Genomic DNA, 22,869 nt, shown 5'->3' with positions numbered 1-22,869 from the left:
AAAAGTGCCATACAGGCTTAGAGCTCAGTCTTATAAGGACCTCTTTGACAACTGGGGTTTCCTGTGGAGATTCCCTTAGTTCCAAATTCACTTGAGAAGAATTTTGTCCTCATTGATGCCAAAGGTGTCCACAGACTTTCTCTCTTCAGGAAGCCCAGGATGAACAAAAAGCTATTTATTTTTTTTTATGTGAAAGAAAATCTATAGACTGGAACACTGGAACAAAAAAATCTTGTAATATATACTAAAGAGTTCATCTTATGACCTCACTGCACGAGGTAAGCAAAAACAATGTTTAAAAAAACATTTAAAAATACTACAAATTTTTATTGTTTCAATGTACCCTTTAATTGTTACATTCAGACATCTACTTACATGTTTCAATTATAACTTTAATAAACAAGGTGGACAAGATGTTGATTTTGCTCACATTTTGCTGATGTTAACTCAACATGAAAATCTTCGTAAATGCTCCTTAGACCAGAAGTTCATTTCTAAAGCTTATTTTAATAGGTCTAAGTCACAGAGAGATCTCTTCCACAAGACACCTGATAAACTGTACACAGAGCAGACGCTATCTGAAGAATGAAGTCTGCAAAATTTTATACTGACAATCAACTGCTCCTGTCTGTAGCATTACTATTTCCCTCCAAGATAATCATGGTCTTTTTGCTGCTCCTCTGTATTTAAATATTCTCAATGCAGCATCCAGCCATTCAGTATACTATGTACATATGTACATCTTCCTTCTCTCAGATTTACTACTTGTCTTATTTCCAATTCTTTCCTGGTCTTATTTCCAATATTAAAAAAAAAAAAAAGTTTAAAAAAACCCACTACATATATTTATGGTTGTGTAAGGAAGATAAAAATAAAAAATATTGCAAGCCCCTGTAAGTGCAGTTTAAAGCCAATTAAGCAAACACTAGGTTATATAAAAAATAATTGTCACTTCATGTGCCTAGTGTGGTACCTAGTAATGGATGAAATAACATGCAATAAATAGTTGATGAATGAGTAATGTACAAAAATCCCAGGAGAATTGATCATTTGTAAACAACACCTACTAGTGTGGAACTTTATCGTTTTATTAAATCTCTTTCATTTTGATTATTTTAATTCCTAAAAAAATGCCTTCAAGGTCAACAAGCTCTGTAAACCCTTCCGCAAAAAACAGCAAATGACGGATTCAGGATCATAGACAACGTTAAGAACAAAAGCAAAGGCCAGAGCTCAGTTTGTCTGATTCTTAATCAAGGACAGCATGTTAAAAAACTCATTTCAAATAAGAATATATTCATCTTCTCTAAGTAGCCTCGTGTAGGAGTATAATCTAAAGAAGAGTAGTAACTTTATACACAATTCTTAATATGAAAATATACAGTTTCATGTTTACAAAAATTGCAATGATTAGATATGAGGTCCTTTTGATAGAGTCCATCCAGTTTTCGAGGTTTAAAACATAATGCTTATCATATTAGCCACCAGAAAAGAAAAAAAAAATCAAGATATTAAAAACAAAGGGAGTCTTTCTGAGATACATCAGATCTTCAAAAACCACAATCAGTTCTGTGATTCCTGGTCTTTGGAGTCAGATACATTCAAGTCTAAAAACCTACCAAGGCACTTAGAATTTGAGAGACTTTGGACAAGTTATTTCATTTCTCTAAGCCTTAATATACTTCACTATAAAATCAGGAGACAAGATTGTGGTTAGGGTTAAATGATAAAATGTCTGGAAAATTACAGAGCTCAGACCTGGCACAAAGAAGAATCTCAACAGCGATTAAATCTCTCCTTTCATAAGCACGGGGGAGCCCAGACTGGTTGGAACCAGAAGGATGACTCCTGGAGCACCACCCTGTCACCTCATCACCAACCAATCAAATGAAGGTAACACACCCTGCAGCATTCCCCCAGTTTTTGCCTATATAAACTCAGGCCCCTGGTACATGAATCACACGGATGGTGGAATGAATGCTATAATTAACCCAGGTACTGACCTGCCTTATGTGCTTTTTAATGAAAGGTATATATAAATCTAAATGAAATAAATTAACAAGACTGCACATGTTATAACAAAGATACTTTAAAACAAGAGTTCATTCAGATAATATGGAGGAGGCTTCCAGAAGTGGAGATAAATGAACAGGCGCACAGAATATACACACATACAAAGTAACCCCATGGCATTTGGCTAAAGTAAAAAGGGGAAAAAAAGGACAGAGAGAGGGTTCCTTCTGTATGTACAGTTATAAACTTATGAATGAAACTAGATAGTCCCTGTTCTGGAAGTACCCAGAGTCCAGAAGGGGAGAGACAGACTGCTAAGTTCAAAATAACAGGGTAGGTAATAAGACCAAAGAATATACAGTGTCCTGTGACACACACACAAAACGATGACAGCCAGTACGATTAAGAATTAATCAGGAGAGAATTCTAAAGAGAAACTTTATTTTACACAAAATGAGCCAAATACATATTCAGAAATTGACAGAACTTTACTATGGGACATAAAAATGAATGAATGGAGAGACATACTTTTCTAGTTGAGAAAACTAAATTGCTGCCAAAAAGACAACTCTCACAAAATGAATTCGTGAATCTTATGCACTGCCAACCAAAATCCCACTGAAATCCTTCTACTGGGAGGGAAAGGAAGGGAAACAATCCTATGATGCATCTATGATGATAGACGGCAAGAAAATGGGTAAACAGATACATTAAAACAAAATACCAACACTGATTCTAGATGAATTTAAAAATTCAAAAACAAACAAATGCAGAATCAGTAGGAAAGATAAATATAAAATCTGTGGTACAAAACCTCTTTCCAACCATAATAAAAAACATAGCAAAGTAAAAGGGTGCCAGATTTGATAACAAAAAATTTAGAACATTTTCTATGTTAAAAAAAAAGATTAAGGAATAAAAAATAAAAGGACATAAAATTCAGTGAATTTCCAAAGTGCTCTTACAAATTAACAGAAATACAAACACTCAAGTGGAAAAAGTGAGCATTTTTCTTTCAGCAAATTAAAGTTGAAAAATGAATGATGCTTCCACTTCCAGCAGAGATGGAATAGTTGACAACAGACAAGAGCTCTCAATTCTCTAGCTCAACTAGAAAAAAAACAGATAAAATACAGGAATCATCTGCTTGAAGGCAACAGAGAACTTCAGAGAAGGGAGCTGCCTTCTCCAGCCTTTTTCACCCTGTGATGTGCCAATTCTCAGCATAGGAAAGGCTGAATTTTCTGCAAAGCCTAGTACAAAGCCTAAGGGAGGATCTGGGGGGCAAAGAGGCTAAAAGACATTTGGTGGCAAAATAGGAGGCTTCAACTACACACCTGGTTTTCTCATCAGTACATGTACTGAATTCTGGGGGCTGCACAGAAAGGGAGGCTTAAAATCTAAACAGAAAGCTTCTGAAAAGTAGAGCAGAGCCATCTCATGAGATATTAGAACCCACCAGGGAGTAGGGCCTACAGATTATACTAGGCTATTAGCTGAAAACTTAATGAGCTAGATGAACAAGACCTTGAGAGAATTAGCCTCAACTAGCATAGCCCTTGATTGGTGTAAAAGTGAACACTCTCTAGAAGATACTTTCTGGAGCCTATAAAAATTGTATACACAATGTCTAGCACTTGATATAAAATTCTGAGACATTCCAAAAGACAGAGCCCAGGATTAGACAACAAAAAGAAAAAGACAGGAGTATTAGAACCATACATGATCTGGAAACTGGAGTTAACTGATAAGACTTTAACAGAACAATTAATATGTCCAAGGAAAGAGGAAAACATGAAAAAAGTAGAAGGAAAGATCAAAAATTCCACTACAGAAACTGAATATGTTAAAAATTAACCACATGAAATTCTAGAAGGATAAATATTTGAAATTATGAACTCAGCAGATCTGCTTGTTTAACAACAGAGCAGATTAAGCAGAAGAGAAGTTAAACTGTTAACAGAGATACTTCCTCTAGATTCTGGGATTATTAGTACATTCTGCAACTAATTTTTAGACATCTGGATGTAAAATTATCTACAAAAAGTACATATTTTTTAAATAATCAGAAAAATACAACAACAAAAACATGCAACTTTTTAAAAGGTTCGGTGGGAAATAGCCAGGTAAAATAAAGTAGGGAAATACGCTCCAGGGAGAGAGATTGTAAAAAGAAGGCACAGATACATAAAGAAAAAAGGATGTCATTTTCAGGATACACAGACCATTCAATCCCACCAGAATCTACATAGCAAAGTGCTGGTCTAAGATGCCAGTATCTGGAGCTAGAAAGGGAGATAGTTCTCAAGTCACACTGAGCAGTGGGGTGTCTTTAAGTCATTACAAACTGCTGAGACCTTATTACACAGGTTATGGGGATTGACTAGAGGGTGTAACGTGGTCAGATTCATTTCTGACAGACACTTCTAGTTGCCAAGTAGAGGAAGGATTTAAGGAGTCAAGACTCAAAGGAGGAAGACCAAGCAGACAGCTACAATAGCCCAGGTAGCAAAGGTGAAAACCTAAATTACAGGAGTGGCCGAAGTACAAAAAGAGGAACAAATCTGAGAAACAGGTAGGAATTCTTACCGATAGGATTTGGGGATTCCTTGTACAAGGCTGAATAAACCAGAAGGAAAAGTCTGTAATTCCTGGTTTCCAGTTAGGATGAGATAGATATGGTGGTGCCACTAACCAAGACTGAACACCTAAGGATGGGTGGTGGGAGGCGGTTTCGAGATGAAGGTGATAAATCTGGGATTAGACTTCTTGAATTTGAAGTGCCTGAGAAACATCTACATAGATTTACCCTGATGCTGCTAATTTAACTATCGAAGACTCAGGATCTACTTGTCCACTGGAAATATAAAAACTAGGTTTCCAGGTATGGGAGGCAGAAGAATTTCCCCACAATGATGTCCACATCCTCATCCCCAAACCTATGGCTATGTTACCTTACATGACAACAGAGACTCTGCAGTGTGATTAGATTAAGGGTCTTGGGATGGGGAGTTTCCCTGGATGAGCCAAGTGGGCCCAATATAATCACAAGGGTCCTTAGAAGAGAGAGACTGGAAAGTCCAAAAGAGAAGGTGGCCGTGTGACAACAGAAGCAGGAGGTTGGAATATGCAGAGGGGCCACAGGGCAAGCGACACAGGTGACCTAAGAAGATGAAACAGGCAAAGCAACCCTCTCCCCTCGGAGCCTCCAGAAGAAACCAACCCTGCCAACACTTTGTCAGCCCGGGGAAACTGACTGTGGATTTCTGACTTCCAAAACTATATGGTAATAAACTTGTGGTTTTTAAAGGGACTAAGTTTGCGGTAATTCGTTAGAGCAGCAATAGGAAACGGATATAGCAGGCTACACTGTTCCTCCTGAAAATGACTGCTAAGCTCTGGTTTCATATCACAACGGACACCAAACACAGAAGAGAAAATCTTGAGCTCTGAAAAAGGGGACAGGGGTGTGGGTGGGCAAAGAACAGTGAGAATGGCTTGGGGTCCGTAGACCTGGGTCCAGGCAAAGGTAGCAGTGAAGTGGTCTAGACCCCAGACCCGCTCTCCCAGAGAGTACTTTCTCCCACTTCCCCATCTGCTGGCTACACGGTCTCAGGAGCCCAGACGTCCAATGCCCCCGTGCAAGTGCCCACAGCTAACGACAAGGAGAAACACCCCAAACCTGTACTTCTTGAAAAGCAAGTGACTGACAGTCCCTTACACTGACCAAGGTGCTTATTCTTAATCTTTTAAAATTCTAATTATTTCCTGACCTTTAAATACCTTATACAGACACCATTCACTGAAGAAATGCACACACGCATAAGATTTTTTTCATATACCTTCCAAGGCCTCCCAGCTTAACACCTTTCTATTCCTAGAAATAGGCAAACATGCAACTGTTTTCCCATAAAAATCTCCCTAGAAATTACACAATAACAATCCTACTTATCTTCAGTGACCAGATACTGGAATTTATATTTGCAAGGGGAAAATTTTTTAAATGATGTTTTCTGGAAGCTTCCAGTTGATTAAATAGCAAATACACTCTCATTGAAGAAGAAAAAAAAATCAACACCGAGGAACGGAAAGCTCTTTCATCTCAGCAATAAAAGTTAGGATTGTACTTGAATACAGTAGTGCGTAAATGCTACCTGAACCTCCTAACACATGGAAGTTTATTTCACCATCTTTCCCCACATTTAGGAGAAATAACTTAAAATTCATAGACAAAAACATTATGAATCGATCATCCCGTGGAGAGTCATTTGCCCAAGGACAAGATTCAAAAGGAAAGTGAACACGTGCACTGCATGGGTGACTGAATCCAGTGTCAAGATGCCCTTCATGGAACAGCAAGGTGGTAGCAGCACCTAAAGCTGCTGTTGTCAACTAAGTATTTGATTTCTGAAATACCTTACTAAATCCAAGAACTGCATCGAACACTACCAATAAGAGTTCTTAGTTTAGATGAGAAGTAGGCAATTATTAAGTAAATATTATATGTTAAAAAACATTACTTTGAGTAGAGAATTATGTTTGCTTATAATACTAATAGGCAAAGCAGTAAATCAAAAATGAAACTGTATCTCAAGAGAATATTTTTGCTATTTCTATTTTTAACTCAAACGTGACTTGGTAGATGGTAGTCAGTTTTTCAGATGTTAATAGAGATAATAACAATGACAATAATACCAAACAGCTAGTACTTGATGAGTCTTTAGAACGGTGCCTAGTATACAGTATGTGTTTTACTTGAATTAATTCCTCTTGGTTTCACAGCCAACTTACGAAGTCTGAAAATTATGCCCATTTTATAATGTGAGATTGGTTTGTTATCCTGCTCACATTTCACAGCCATTTAAGTGGTAGAGCCAGGATTCAACCTCAGTCAGTCTCCGACGCATCTTGGAGGCAGGGAAGGTGCCCCTGCTCTTCTCTGGTGGGCACAGAACTCAGCGTGTACGTGCTGGAAGCTCCGATGCTCTACCTGCAGCACTCAGAGTCGCACCCGAGTTCCATCCTCGCAAGGCTCTCCGAACGCTGCTTCAGTGAGCCCTTACCTCTACTCTAGCAAACCGCCTTCGCTCCGAAAGTCCCGACCAACCACCTACAGCAGCAGGACGGGGGTACAGAGATCTTCTATGTGGTGACCAAGCTGACGCTAGTTCTCTCAGCTGCTCTGATGACAATACAAGCAGATCTTTCAGCGACTGCCTACTTTTTATAAGGGGTCGTGGGAAAGGAACTGCTATATAACTGGTCTTCATTTTGTAATACTGGTGATATTTTGGAAAATAGTTTCCTTACCCTATGTTGCAGATATTGGGCAAAGTTGGGTTTTTTTTCTGGAGTTGAGCTTTCTACCCCCAAACTTCCTTTCCCAGTGTTTATCCAAATGAATGCTTGATAAATGATTTGTGTTTTAACAGACAAGAAAACTAAATGTCAACTGGATGTAACCCTGGGGGATCACCTACTTCAACTCCTCTCTCCCAAGACATATAGCCAATAGAACCAACATTTCAAAAAAAAAAAAAAAAAAAAAGCTGGTTAGCAACAGAAAAGGGACTAGAATGAGCCCTCCGACTCTCAGTTCACAGCTCCCTTCACAATACTGTGTTCTCTCCAGGCATCTTACAGTGAGATCTGCCCAAAGCTCAATGGTATGGAAACAAAAGAGTTGGTATCACAAGTGTTATTAGAATTTACAGCTGCAAATGCAATTCAGTACTATAAATTGAAGTGTTAACTCCTCAAAAGTACAACTACATATTTCAGGCTTTCCCACACTGAGAAAAGCATTACTAAAAGCATAAATGAAACCATAATCAAAGTAGAATCCACATGCAATTTAATTAAGTTTTATAAACTGAATATGCTTGGAAAATCTTACAACTATTTCCAGTGCATAACGGAAAACAGCAAGTTAATAAAAAGGATAAATATTCCTTTCCAACTCTTCTAAAACTTTTGATACTAAAGCAATAAAAAGAAACAGACACAAAAATTGTACATAATTTGGCTGACCCCAAGAGTCTTGTCACCAATTAAGCTGCCTTCCCTCCGAGAATTTTGCCTAAAACAAAAATACCATCTGTTTTACCTAAAACATTAAGATGTTCTATTTTCTTGTCAGTTCAGAAATCACATCTGTAGCTATTTTCTGAAAAGACAGTGAAAGACATATTTATGGGTGACTGCGTAAGGAATGATGTTCAATCAAAATGTAATTTTCATCTACTAGAAGGAAATTTCATTTTTCCCATGACTGTAACACCATAACTTTAGAGGAACACATAGTACATAAACAGGCTGATTTTCACAAATAAAGAGATCTTAAGAAGTTAGTGCAGCAATATAAGATTGTTTTGTTGCTAAAGACAAAAATGGCAAATACGCTTGTATTCACCTTATATATCTTTGTCAACAAGTGAAATCTATCTTGTATAAGGTTTTCAGGTGAAGAGAAAACAACGACTTTTTATTTGTGCAGCATCTCGTCATGCTCATGAGCCATGTAAGAGTTGAAAATATGAAAACAGCAAAGCACAAACCACTCAATTTTCAAAACACTTCAGACACAATATTGGTTCTGGGAAAGACACTCTACAATCCAATGAACTGACCGAAGAAAATACAAAACACTAGAAAAAACATCACTCACAGTGAAGACGAATATGATGTCACAAGGGATAAAGAACACGTTTCGAAGGAAAACACACAAGCCATCCAACTACCTACAGAACTTGGAGTATATCTTAAGTACCTATCAAATAACAAAAATCTAAAACCCAAGTATGTTTTAGCTTGAAAATTAACCCAATTTCACATTTAACTTTCTTGCCTAAAAAATAAAATAAAGCTACTCTCTAAATAAGGATGAAATAAATAAGTCCAAAGTTTCTATTTAAAATTTTTCTTTTACCACAAAGTTGTGAAGTGTTCTGAAGTCCAAGATGGGCTTGAAGCCCTCCCTGACTTTTTCAGGATCAGGATACCTTCACTAAAATCCTTTTCCTTGTTCCTCTTGTAGTGCACGGTTTATTAATCTGCATTTAGAAGGAAAAAAAATCCGGTTCAGAAGAATGGAAGACTTGAAATAATGCCACATCACTTCAGTCTGCGCTCTGAACTGCTCTGAGTTAATTAGCTTTGAGTTAGCAATTTCAGAAGACATGATGGACACTGGGAGGAAAAGAAGAGAGAGGACAGAGGACTAAATGTGCACAAAACTAGAAAAAATAAACTAAGGAATTGATCTCATATAATCATTTATTCTCCCCACCCCAATACAAATCACTTAAATAAGTCACTCATATTCTAGATATTTAATTTACTTTAACCCTTTCACACAGTGCATTACATAACTCCAACAATAACAGAACAGAATCATTTAAAATTTGCATTATCTGACAGATAGACCAAAACTTATGCCAGCTCTTCTTTGACACTATTTCACCTCCTTTCCAAAATTTTTGTTAGATTCTACAGTTACATATTTCCAAATATTTTAACTGGAAATTATTATAGTCCTTCCTAGACTATAGGTGGTAGTCCCCATAACTCTGCCTTCATATTGTAAGGTATCAAAATAACATCATAATCCTACATATAGAGGCACATATTCCTTCCCATCTTCTGCACTTTCCTGATTCCATATGGTCCTTGATGGAGTACTTGTAAGATATCATAAGCAATGAGCAAAATCACTCCAATTTCATTAGACAAACCACACAAATAAAACACCCAGTGTAAACTTAATTCACTATGTATAATAATCTGGCAACAATCAACTAGAACCATATAGCTAGTTAATAAAGTCTGATTTAAAGTATAAACAATAAAAAGGCAATTAAAACATAGACAAACCAGGCAATTTAGCAGGTGTTCACTGAACACATAACTACTTTGCCATTGCTTTTAAAGAAATAAAATTTTAAGCCATCATTTAAAATGCAGTCTGTTTAACCACTTTCACAAAGAAAACCTAAGTCTAATAAATCTAAAATAATTTTGTAACTAGAACAAAAATCACAGCAGATTAATTATAAGGGCCTGGTAAGAACTTGAACTGTTCAAGCTCATATAAAAAAGAAGAACTTAGGATACCATGCCCTGAAAGCACTAAGGAGACAAACCCCACATTATAAATCACTTAAAAATCAATATGTGATATTGATAGTAGCCTCCTGATAAGCATTTTCTTCAAACTTCTAAACAGCAGTAAAAACATGTATGTAATAATGTATGATTTTATTATTTAAATTGGTCTATCATAAATTTTACACTGTCTAATAAAGAATTATAAAAATTATTATTTCAGGAGGTATAAGAATGGAATAAGAAATTTTTTTTTGAATCGTGATAATGAGGAAGCTTGGAGTATAATCAAGAAGCTAGAGCACTCAATAGAGTCAGGGAAGGTTTCCTGTGAAGGCGAAAAGTCAACACCTAAAAACTTCTGTGGTTACGGAACGTGGTACAGAAATGTGGAGAGTCAGCACCACTCAACTTGCAGAGACTTCTTGAGAGACATTCTCCAACAGACTTTTCAAACGAGTGGGAATGAGGACAGAGAGGATGAGTTCAGGCACTCAGGCATGCTGGTAATAATCCAGCGCCATCTGGAAGAGTCATGATGGTTTCTGCTGTACTGTGTCTTTATTGGGGAACTTGCTAAATACGTTAAACAATTTCATAATTCTTCCAAACCACTACTCTACAGGTCTTCAAGATTTTTCAAAACTCATTTGGAGGCAAAACCTAAACTGAACTGACATGAAGCTATATATAATTATTTATTCCCCTTGAGCTGAATATTGAGAAATTTTAAAATATTTGATGAGTCCTGCCTCACAATCTGAAGTATTAGGTAATATGCCACATATGCGTATTACGTTCGTTCCTAAAATTTAAAAAATTCTGAAGATTTCACAAAAGATTAAGGACTTGTATTTAGAGGATATACAGCACTCTGAGTCACAGACTACCTACAGAAGATACCTTACCTGTGCAGATTCTGAGCAAGAAAAAACCAAGAAATCAAAGAGGAAAGAAAATGTGTACACATCCCAGCACAGTGCTACACAGGGCAGGAACGCAAAGTATGTCTGGCACTGAATGGCTGATCAAACCAAGGAGAAAGTATATAACATGGTCTTTAGCAGGTCACTAAGGAATAGTAAATGTTTAAGAATACTATATTTTCTTAATATGTGAAAACCCCAAATTCCAAAAGGACATATAGCCTCCTATTTTAGGAGATGTTACTCTCTCTCTCCCAGTTCTTAATTTTGTAATACCCATTATGTTTTGGCACTGGAAGAAACAAAATCTGTTTCTTTAATAGTTCTAAGTGTTTGATATGGTTTTTCTATGTTTAATAGTTGTAATAGTTTCTCATTTTAATAATTGTTAAGTGTTTGATATGATTTTTGATATGAAAGTTCGAGGACAAGTTTTTAAGAAGCTTCTAGTACCCAGAACTGATTTATTCAACACAGATCTGTTTCTACAGTATACAGAATGTAACTCCAGTCTGAGCTTAAGGTGTCAGGAAAAAGTAGCCAATGATCAGATTATATGGTAGGTGACCTGGGATTTAGTTAATGACTTAATGAGAGTAGATGCTGCTAGCTGCTTACCCAATAGCCATTCTTATTTTACTTTATAGAAAGAAACCCAAGTTTATTAGGGATGACAACAATCTTAGCTTTAAAAAAAAAAAAAAAAGCAAAGCAAACAAAAAACCTTGATTCCCCATGCTTGGGGTGGCCATGTGACATAGTTCTGGTCAATGAAATGTAACTAGAATTCAGTAAGTAGAGCTTCCTGGAAAGTTATTATATCACCAATTAAATAAAAATCAGCAGACTCAACTGGCACAACTTCTGTCCTTTGCTCCCTCTGCATTCCTGGCTGGAACACAGATGCAATGCCTGGAGAAGCAGGTACAGTCTTGAGACCATGAAGACAACAGCCACAGGCTAAGGATGGCAGAGCTGAAAGGTAAAAGGGGCCTGGTCCTTTAATGACCCCATGAGACCTATCATGAGTTCTGGACTACCTACATCAAAACTTGTACATAAGAAAAATTAACTGCTTTCTTGCAAATTTAAGAGGTTTTTGTTATAGGCATTTGAATGCAATCCGAAGTAAAACACTAAACACACAAGAGATATTACTGGGTAACATAGGGAAGCCAACAAGTGACCAAAATTTAATCTTAAAAGAAGAGAACACTGAATGTAAGATGAATCTCCTAAAGTAAAAATTTTCCCATAAAGATTCATCACCATAGACATGCTTTTCCTTAAAGGGTTGTTTATTTTTAAACAAGTCCTTAACTGCCTATCAAATGTTACACATAACTTCTTTCTCCTAAGTGTCACCCTCTCCATTTCAATTTTTAGTTAACAATTTGGCAAACAACTCCTATGTGCCAAGCACTTCTTCCTTATTTGACTCAATAACAACTTTAATTCAAACAAGTCATCTTCCTATTCTCCATGGGACTTGGAAGGCAGGTCTTACTAAAAATGCTAAAACTTCAAAATTTACCAATTCTATGCTATTTTTATTACAAGAAGAATGCTAATTTGGCATGTTTAAAAAATTTATTAGAACTTTATGAACATAGAATATTTCACCAATTCATTGATGGTTATTGGTGATGAAAATTGAAGTCTTTTAAAATACTTGTTCACATGATAAAGCCAAGAGACATATCCTTGCCCACAGTTCTCTTCATCTCTATATATGATTATTTCTGCAGGACAGATTTCTTCCAGTGTAATGCCCAATTCAAATACTCCTGGCACGTATTACTAGGTCACTTTTCTGAAAGATTGCTAGGTGCCATGTTTGAATGATGAATGAGTCAGCCCATGACTTCACGAGGTTTATAGCAAGTCTCTTTAGAGAAATATTACACATGTGGTAAGTGAGACAATAGTGAGTCAAGACATAGCCCCATGAGAGCATATAAGACTCAAGGATATCAGGGACAGATTCCAGAGGATGAAATACCCAAGCTGAGTCCTAATAGACAACCAGGAATTAATCAGGCAAGTTGTGTGTGTGTATGTGTGCCTCTGTGTGTTTGGAGGTGAGGCAGGAGGTTTTTGTTTTGTTTTGTTTTTCAGGCAGCAAAGGTCTACAAGGAAGAGAGAATACAGCAAGTCAAAGAACTGACAGCTGTTGAAGGGCTGGAGTGCATGGTATTGGCTAGGGTGATGTGTGTAATGCAAGAGAAACTAAAATGCAGACACATAAGCCCTGTTAAAGACTCTGGGAGTTTTTCCTTAGGGCAATGGAGAAAAGAAGGGTCTTGAGCAGGGGAGTTACAACATCATTGCTCATATTTGTCACATGCCTCCTAAGTGCTAGATCCCATAATTAAGTTCACATGCATAATCTTACTTAATTCCTCCTACAAATGTATGAGGCAGGGACATCTGTCACAGGGTTGTCATAACCATGCAGGGGAAAGAGAGCAGCAGCCTGAAGTAGCATAGTGGCCCTGAGGAAAGTGGACAAAATTGAGATACATTTAAGAAATAGAATGAAAAGACTTGGTGTTTGTTTGGAGAAGAGACAACAATGATCAGGGTAATCCTATAATTTATTGTCCAAATAAATATCTTTTTGAGAGTGAAAGGGAACACTAATAAAAAACTAGAATGTATGATCACTCTGAAGCTGAGACGCAGCTTTCTGGCCTGGGAACTGGATAACGATGCTAAAATTTTACAAAAAGAGCTTGAGACCACGAACAGGTTCAGGGAGGGTGGAGCTCAATTTTAAACACATTGAGATGAAGGCGTGAGTGGCCCTTCTCAGTGGAGCTACCCACATGGCCTGTGGGCATGTGTCAGCTCCAGGGACTTCTCAGCAGGGATGTCCATTTGGAGAGTTAATAGTACACTGACAATAAATGAAGCCAACGAGAAGGAAATATCACTCTCACCAGCAACTTCTATCTTTTAAACCTTCCTGAGGCAAAACAACTATTTTTTAAGATTTCCTATCTGCTCCTGTCTCTTTACCTCTTTCAGATGTTAACATAACCTGAACTACAGGTCAACACTACCATTAGTAAACTATCTTTACTTTACAAAAGTTCTACCAAAACTAGATGGAAATTTCTACTTCTAGTTTGGCAATCAAATCTGCAAAAACAATTTAGATTTCCACTAGAGCTAGTTATTTCCAAAGCCTTCTTAATTTTGATTCATTTATCAGTAAAGTGAATTGACTTTATCAAGAACATTTTAAAAACTTCCTTTTAAAAAGAAGAAAAGAGTGCCTGTGGTATGCTTTGTAAGTGTTTTCATATTTGAAACTGTCTTTTTGTTGTCTTCACCTATGAAAGATAACTTTGAGCATAAAATGATTTCTAAACTCCATAGTCTTCTTGTTACAGGGAAGAAAACCTAAGTCAGTCTAGCTTTTGTTCCACATTACACAATATCTGTCTTTCTGCCTGGGAACTTTGACCAGATGTCCTTTTCCTTTTAATTGAAGTAAGTTACCAAGATGTACTAAGGTGACTCTTTTCATTTATATTACCGACAAGTTAGCCCCTTTCATCTATAAAGCAAGGCCTTCTCAGCTCAGAAAACTTTCCATTGTATCTTTGATCATTGCTTCTGCTCCATTTTTTGACTAAAGAAAATCTATAATTCTTTTGTTGAAATCTTATCTGCTATACCTATCATCTTCTTTCTCACTGTTTCCACTCATCTCTCTTTTCTCTGCATTCTTGAAAAGCATCTCCCTTTTTTCATGTCACTGATACGCTCTTTCATAATGGCAGCTCCACTCTGCAGTATCACGAATGGATGCTGTTATTGTCCCCTAATAATCTTTCCTTATTTCACACCTCCCCCTTTCCACAGCATCTTGCCATCTTTTCATTACAACTTTCCACTTTGGTTTCATATTTCTTTGAGATAACGACTCAAACGTTTTGAGAATTCCACAGAGTTAAAAAAATTTTTTTTTCTGGTCTCTGTAATAATTTATTTTAAGAAATAAGTTGTTCTTCTTAGTCTTTTCAAAACCTGGGTGTTGGGGGTGGAAGTGGGGCTAGACGTTATAGAAAGGCAAAGGAATCAGTCTCTATACCGCTTTTAGAGACCTGTATACTGTTTTTATTTCTAATTGTTTCTCATTGGTCAGTGAGTAATTAACTGCATTTTTTAGTCTAGTTCGATCGGCTTTGCAGTTTGTGGGTACCTTCGACTGCATTTTAGGTTTTGATGCTCCTCTCATTGTTCATCATCTTCTGTTTTCATGAGTTTTAATAAGAAATTGAGAGAGTCAGTCTCTGGGTTCCTAGTCAGCCAGCATATAAAATCACAGTGTCAACATTAAAAAAAATTATAAATATATATATAATAAATATATAAAAATATAAAATATATATTGTAAATATATAAAATATAAATATATTATAAATGTAAATATTAACATATATAAATATATATAAATTTAAATGTATATAAATATTATATATATGTAATAGGTGTTATTTCATCTAAGTCAATGTGGGGTTGAAATTTCAGGAATTAATACTCATCACTCCTGACATAATAAAATAAATAGAAATATTAAGGGTGGGGAGACCAGTGTGGGAAAAGTGGAGCCTTTCCTCCTATTCTCTCTCCCAAAGACCTTTGTATTTCCCTGAAAAAAACAGGCAAAAAGCAAGCCTGTGAATGACTAACTTAGACCAGCAAACTCCAGATAAGATTATTTTATGTTGCCAGCCAGACATGACTGTTTCAAAACTAGTTCCAACCACTAGGCAAAGATCTTTTAACATAAAATTGACTAATGTATCATGTGGAAGCTATCTCGTATTTCCTAAGAAATTTTTGATTGTTTAAATAATGTCCTATATACCACTCAGTCTTTTGGGTAAAACACTCTCCCTAAAAATATCCCAGATTACAAACAGGCTGACACGTTTTCTGGATAATCAGAGAACTATTCACTCCATACGTTGAAAGAGTCAAAGTTAACAAAACACAATTCACTGGGAATGTAGATGAAAATACACAAACCCCTCTAACAAGCAATTAATACTTAAGTAGAAAAGCATCTCAGAGGAGAGTTTAGGAACTTACCTTTCAAGTCCAGTAATGAGCATTAGTCCATAAATGGACTATACTATTAACACCCAGATAGACCTAGACTAGAATAGCTCAGTTATTTTTAGGAGTCTCTAGTACTGTCAGTTAAGAACTCTCCCATTAAAAGAGAAGTTATAAACCAGCTTTCAAAGGAAGAAACATTTGGGCTGCTCTCCAAATAATAGAACCTTTGGAAGGTTCAGTATCAAATCCTAGTCAAATCATGTATTCTTTTATCAGCTTGAATATCCTTTGGATAATTTTAAAATGCAGCCCACTATTTTCAAGAAAGAAAACCCTCAGTCTTCTTCCTTATATATATTTATTTTTTTGCTAACTATTGTGAAGACATTTCTATACTAGTTTCTAGTCCATGACAAGACTTGAGCTTAAACCATTATAATCCATGAGCAACAAACACAGTTCTTCCACTAATTATCACTGCTAACACTTTTCCACCTCCCCCAAAGAAAAACAGTCAATATTCCAAACAATAAAAATCAGGCTGTAAACTTGGTTTCTTCACTTAAAACTTACGTTTAAACAACTGGTAAAGCTATTACATCCTTTCTTAGATACATTATGACTTAGTATAAAAACAGCCTGATGACATAGTGACCAATAAGAAAATGATCTAAAGCCTTGAATCCTATTACATTAGTAGATAATTACTACCAGAAAAACTGTTTCTCATAACAATATTAAAAATACAAAATGTAGAATAAGAGGAATACTCCATGTTAACAACAAAAAAGTATTTGGGAATATCTTTCGAACTCACTCATTCTGAAGAGCCGCCAAGAATGAAATCCCAGTAAAGTTAATTCTATGAGACTGCAATGATGCTGAGATGCAACCCCAAATTTTTCAAGACTCATGGTATGAAACTATAAAATCTCAAATGAGCAGTTGTCCAAATGCTGAGCAAATTCAAAGCTCTACTGAATCACTGTTTATTTTTATTTATATTAGTATTTAGTGGATTGAGAATCCTTCTGGAATCCAATTTTCAAATATTAGGTGAAAGAACTAACTGAGGAGAATATATACCAGGATACCATGTTTTCACATAGAATGTGAATCACATTCTATGCATAGCTGGTGTCTAAAGCTTAATATTCTCTTCAATCAGTAATTAAATGTATTTCAACAAATCTTTATTGAATTCCTACTATGTTGAATATCATACCACAGGCACAGTGGTAGAAATTAATGAAAGAAATAGTTTCTACCCTCAAGGAGTTTACAATTTATCGGGATTAACTTCAAATAATTATGCTGGCAGAAGTAAGCCAACACTAATTCTCAGCCATATAACTGAGCCATGTTGGACCTGATTCAGATGGAAAATTGGGGCCAGTATCACAGTGGGATAAGACTTTGGGTATCTTGGGAGGAGGGTGAGTTTATTTCCCTTTGCACATGAAAGGCATGTGAATTGTGGTGGCCAGTGGTGAACTGTGGGTAGGCAGTCTCCAAAGGTATCTGCCTTTGCTTCCTGCATATGCTCCTCACATCAATAATTCCTCTCCCTTATATCCTGGCTGACCTTAGTGACTTGCTTGACTAACAGAATGTACTGGAAGTGACCTTCTAGGACATCCAAGTCTAGGTCCTAAGAAGCCTTGCCATTTCCTGCTTTGAGTAATTCCTCGGGTAACTACATAAATTATAGTTAGTAAATTAAGGGCACAGAGAAAGGCCTCAGGGCAAGAATCCACTGCATTGTTCAAGCAATATCTAAAGTATGGCTTAAAACCAAAAGTAAAAGGAAGAGAGGAAAGAGTGGATGTCAGAGGTGAGTAAAGGTAAAGCCCGAGACTAACTGATGACACTTAACAAGTAAGAAAAGACAGCAGTCAAAATGGATTCTAGGGTTTCAGAACCTCGACAGCTAAAAAGAGAACAACACTCTCAATCAAGATTAGAATCCAAAAGAAAAGCAAGTATGGAGAAAACGAGAGGAAATTAAATTAGAGGGGCAGAGAGGCCACTTAACAAGTGAATAGCAGTAGGGCTATCCAGTGCCTTTTCTGGAATTCTGTCCTTTTCATATCTGGCTGATACCCTGAAATCACCCAAGCCTAGAAAACACTGACATCCTTTGCGTCTCCATATGGTTAATGGTTTCTTTTCAAGTTAATTCCTTCTTTTTCTGGCCAAAAGGAAGACATGTAGGATTCCTGACCAATAAATACCTTGCTAAAAATCAAAAGCACTTACAGGTAAATCTGTCATAGTGGTTTGAATAAATCACTCTCAAACTAAAAAATTTACTACTTGAAAAATTAAATTTTCAGATTTACAGAAGCCATCTCAATGTAATTTTGATTACATACTTGGTGGCATTTCGAATTATCCCCCTTTAAAAAAAAGTTCCTTTATACATTGTCAAACCACATGGCTTGCAGATCTGTGCTGTGGCAACATTTAATCCTGTGCTGCCTGAATAGATAGAATACGGAAAGAAGTCTGAAATCTCTTTCCCTGTCTCAGACTTTCACCTTCAATCTTCAGAGTCCTCTAAGCCCCTAATCCTGTAAGACTTTGTATCAAGCGTCCTTATAGTTGGTTTCCTTAGGCAATTGTGAATGTAGAGAGAAACAGAAACATCCTTGTACATTTAAGGATTATTTAAGCCTAGACAATTATGATTTGTTCAAGATGCCCTAAACTTTTAATTCTTAATTATACCTGCTCTCTGTACAAAGACTATGAATGCATACACTATACAGTTCACGTAACCTTAGCACGTTGACATGTACTGTTACTTTCAGCCGGTTATGGACTACTTTTTAAATACTCACAAACTAAATCATGGTAGGTTCTAGCTATAACTAATAGCATGATCAAATTCATTTACAAGTATTATTTAAACTATATGGGTTTAGACCAGTGTTCCTCAACCTTTTTTCATTATAACCTCCTTCAAGTCTAATCACCCCTCCACACAATTTTAATACTACACATAAAACGTGTATCTGTTATGTACTATTATGTACTGTATCTGTGCTTTGCACATTAAAAAAAATAAGTTTTTTTCAAACCTCCACCCACAGGAACCAATTTTTAATCCTCCTGGAGAAGACATCTCTCTACTGAGGATAGAGGTTTCGTTTAGATTAATAATATGTTGTTCAAATAAGAATTACACTTATATTCAAAGTAAAGCTAAGCCTTAGAGCATCACAGAAGACTCACAAAGAATAGAAGACTGAGTCATGGCCATTCTTTTGAAACTGCCAATTTAAACACTGAGAAGTATAGGTGATTATTTAACTTGCAGTACCTACAAAGTAAAACTATCAAATTCTTCCATTTTAAAGCCCATCACCCAGTCTTCCAATCTTCACTGATTTTACTGAAAGATCAATAACTCAGATAATTTGTGGTTAACAAATAAAATATAGACTTTAAAAACCAAAAACGTAAGTAGTTTTATTCATGAGGCTCTAAAGTACAAAGAAGACGATAAAGATAAAAATAGGAATCTGACAATCATAAGCATTCCCAATTCACCTAACTATGGAAACAGCAGCAATGACATGTGGTAGAAAAGAACTGTGAAGATATAATATTACAATGAAGAACACGATTTAAATACAAACCATTTAAAAAGAAATATCAAAAAGCAATTGTTTTACTAACAGACTCAAAAATTCCATCTATGTCTAAATTATCAAAATTCTTCAATATTGAAGCTCAAAAATAATTTGTCCTTAATTAATAGACCTCTATCTTCTAACTTTCTTCCTCCAGCATACGTAAGGCGAATTATCACTTACTGCTGGACAAGGCAAGGACAGCGTATCTTTTCCTTTGACTCACTAGGGCCCCATCCCCACCGCATCCCGCCCACCCTAACATGTACCCACAGGAGACTCATGGGGTGGAGGCAGAGCAAGAATTACTTATAGCAAGCTTAAGTCATTCCAACAGTCAGCAAAAAAAGAAGATCCTCCCCCACCAAAATAGAAAAAGAAAAAAAATAGATAAGAAGATTACTTCTAAAGCCGAATAGATTTACTGACACCACAGTTTCTTAGGGACACAATATATAAAGAACAACCATATAACCCAAAATGCATTGAAACATTACTTATTTTAAGAAAAAGAGAATGTTTTGTAACTTTATAACTGATTTTTTTTTCAGTATCATTATTCTTTCATCCTAAATATGGCCTGGCAATATGCAAGCTTTTAAGACTTAAACCTTAAGACTTAAACTTTCTTTTCAAATTAATCCCTTCTTTTTTTCTAGCCGCAAGAGAGGTAGAGTTTCTTTAGTATCACTTTAGTGATACTTTAGTATTATTAAAATATACTGAACTTCTTGTTCTAAGGTGTAAGCTCTACATGCTTTAAGTCTCTACTTACTGAAGAAGTTTAGTCAGGATTACACTTTACAATTACTCTTCTATCCTACAACTTGCAAGAGGTGATACATTTCTTTGTAAGTCAGAGGCAGCCATCAATTAAATGCCCCATTTCTAGGTCAATTGAACATGTTTCCCATCTACTTTAACGTAAATCAACAGTGTGAAAATGAGGCAGTTTGACAAGCACAGTGACAATTACTGTAAGAACCCTTATCTCCTAATAGTAATTAAGTTTCTGCTTTCATTTAAAAATGTAGGATCATAGATTAATGAAACCAAGGTAAGTAAACAAAAAGTTAATCAAGAAAGAGCATACTTTAAAAAAAATCAATATTATACATACAAGGTAATTTTTATAATAATACATATTTACCATCTCATATGAAGTATCTGTTAGAAATACTGTTATAATAGTTTATTTAGCTATCAATGCATCAAGCACTGTGTTAGCTATTAGCACTGAACATGACACAGTCCTGGGAGAAAATCCATTTCTTCAAACCAATTTTTTAAATTAGTAAGTTGATTAAATGAAATACTACCTTAAAATATATGCTGGGTCCAGAATAAAATCATAAAAATCAAAAAAGTCAAGTCAGAAAGGTAATCAAAGTTTAGGAGAAATTATGTATTTACCTTGGCTCTGCACTCAGACTTATCACATTTTTCTGTGGCAGAGAACTTTGTGCTCTTTGTTTCAAATCCTGTAAAAATGAACAGAAATTTTTATTTTACTTTTAAAACTTTAAGTTTCAGAATTAGCTATGTAATAATACCTTGAAGAAACCATGAAAAGTATACAATAGGAAAAAAAAAAATCCTCCTTCCAGCTACATGAAGTCTACCAAAGGTCAACATAAAGTCCTTCAAAGTTCAAAGTTCAACACAACATCTTGTGTATGTGCATGTATTAAGTATTTTGATTTCAAGTATATCGTATATTACAGGGACTAGAGTCCATAATGGGTAGTTCCATCTAGGAACCAAATAAATCAGAGTTCTAGAGACAAATCCATAAAAAGTTTTACTACTTTACTTCTATGTCATATGTTTTATAACCTTAAGAAATGTATGTCTATTTATTGTATTTTTTACTTTAATATGAAAATGTAATTATTATTTGATTACAGGCATCAGTACATGAAATACTGAAGCTATAGCTCCAATTCCAGATGTGCAAATTCAAATTAAATGTAAAATTTCAAAGCCTGTCATTCCCAATTGATTCTAATGATAAATAAATAATTCAAAATATCTGAGTTGCTGAGTGGAAGTGTAAAGAGGGTTGCAATCAACCATTTTTCAGCTGTTCTTCCTAGCCTGTTCTTTGTTTCAGAGCAAGATCTGTTTTTCTTAGCTTATCTTATCCTAACACGCCAAGACAGATATTATCATCCCATTTTACAGATAAATGAATGAGGGCTCACAGATGCTAAGTAATTTTTTTTAATGCCCTGCAATTAGGTGCAGAGTTTGAGACTAAAAGCTAGTCTCTCAATTCCTCAGTCACTACTCTACTATCACACTGACCAGAGCACTCCTTGCACTCATCCTAAAACAAGAAGACAACTTAGGATCATTCAAATTGAATTTCAGCAACAATAGATTAACAAGTTACAGAAGTTCAAATATCAAGGGTCTTCTAATGAAACTTAAGAAAATAACTAATCATGATGTTCAGTTACCTTACGATATCATCTTATGCGTTCTAAAAGCCTATACGTTTCCCAGACCTTGAAATAAATTCATTGTTTTTCATGCTTAGATTTAGTCAGAATAAAATACACACCATAAATCAAATACAGACACACTTATGAGAAAGAACAATACACAGGTAATTTATATAAAGTGACAGGTAACAAATAATTTCTTTCAAATAATGTACAAAGGAATAATTATATTTCAATGTCTCTTTGCATTATGCTTCTCACTCCATTTTCCAATCTAAGAGTAAAAGAATCATACACTTTTATTATTAAAACAGAAGACATCAACTAACCATTTCTAGGAAGGTATCAAACGAATAAGAGTCGTAGAAGCGTTTATCCTTCAAAATAAGCAGCAGTGCAGAATGTCCAATTATCTTCCTTAAATTCATTAATGAATGAAAGAGTCTGTGAACCAAAAATTTTACTAGTCTGAGAAGTAATTTAAATATCTGTATACAATATTTTCAGTTTCTTTAATTATGGCCAAACCACCATTACCTTCATCCTGTAATCAAAGTGAAATAAACCTACAACAAATTGGTTCTTTTTTTTTTCAACCTAGAATGGAGTACTTAGAAAAAATGTTAATCAGAAGTTATCACTGACAAGGATTCATTTAAAATAGAA

The 22,869-nt window shown here is 35.6% G+C and overlaps 1 protein-coding gene across 1 annotated transcript in view; it reads right to left on the bottom strand.

Moving 5' to 3' along the window:
- Positions 1-22,869, bottom strand: part of MAN2A1 (mannosidase alpha class 2A member 1) — a 152,571-nt gene that overhangs the window by 48,230 nt on the left and 81,472 nt on the right. The window contains exons 11-12 of the mRNA XM_010971473.3: positions 22,533-22,647; positions 21,170-21,237 (exon numbers count right to left, since the gene is read on the bottom strand). Of these exons, the coding sequence (XP_010969775.1) occupies positions 21,170-21,237; positions 22,533-22,647 (183 nt within the window). The remainder of the gene's footprint in view (positions 1-21,169; positions 21,238-22,532; positions 22,648-22,869) is intronic.

Source organism: Camelus bactrianus, chromosome 3, assembly GCF_048773025.1.
Source record: "Camelus bactrianus isolate YW-2024 breed Bactrian camel chromosome 3, ASM4877302v1, whole genome shotgun sequence".
In the NCBI taxonomy this organism is placed as follows: Eukaryota; Metazoa; Chordata; class Mammalia; order Artiodactyla; family Camelidae; genus Camelus; species Camelus bactrianus.
The sequence above is the reverse complement of the archived record's forward strand: the minus strand, read 5'-3'. Positions and strand labels throughout refer to the sequence as shown.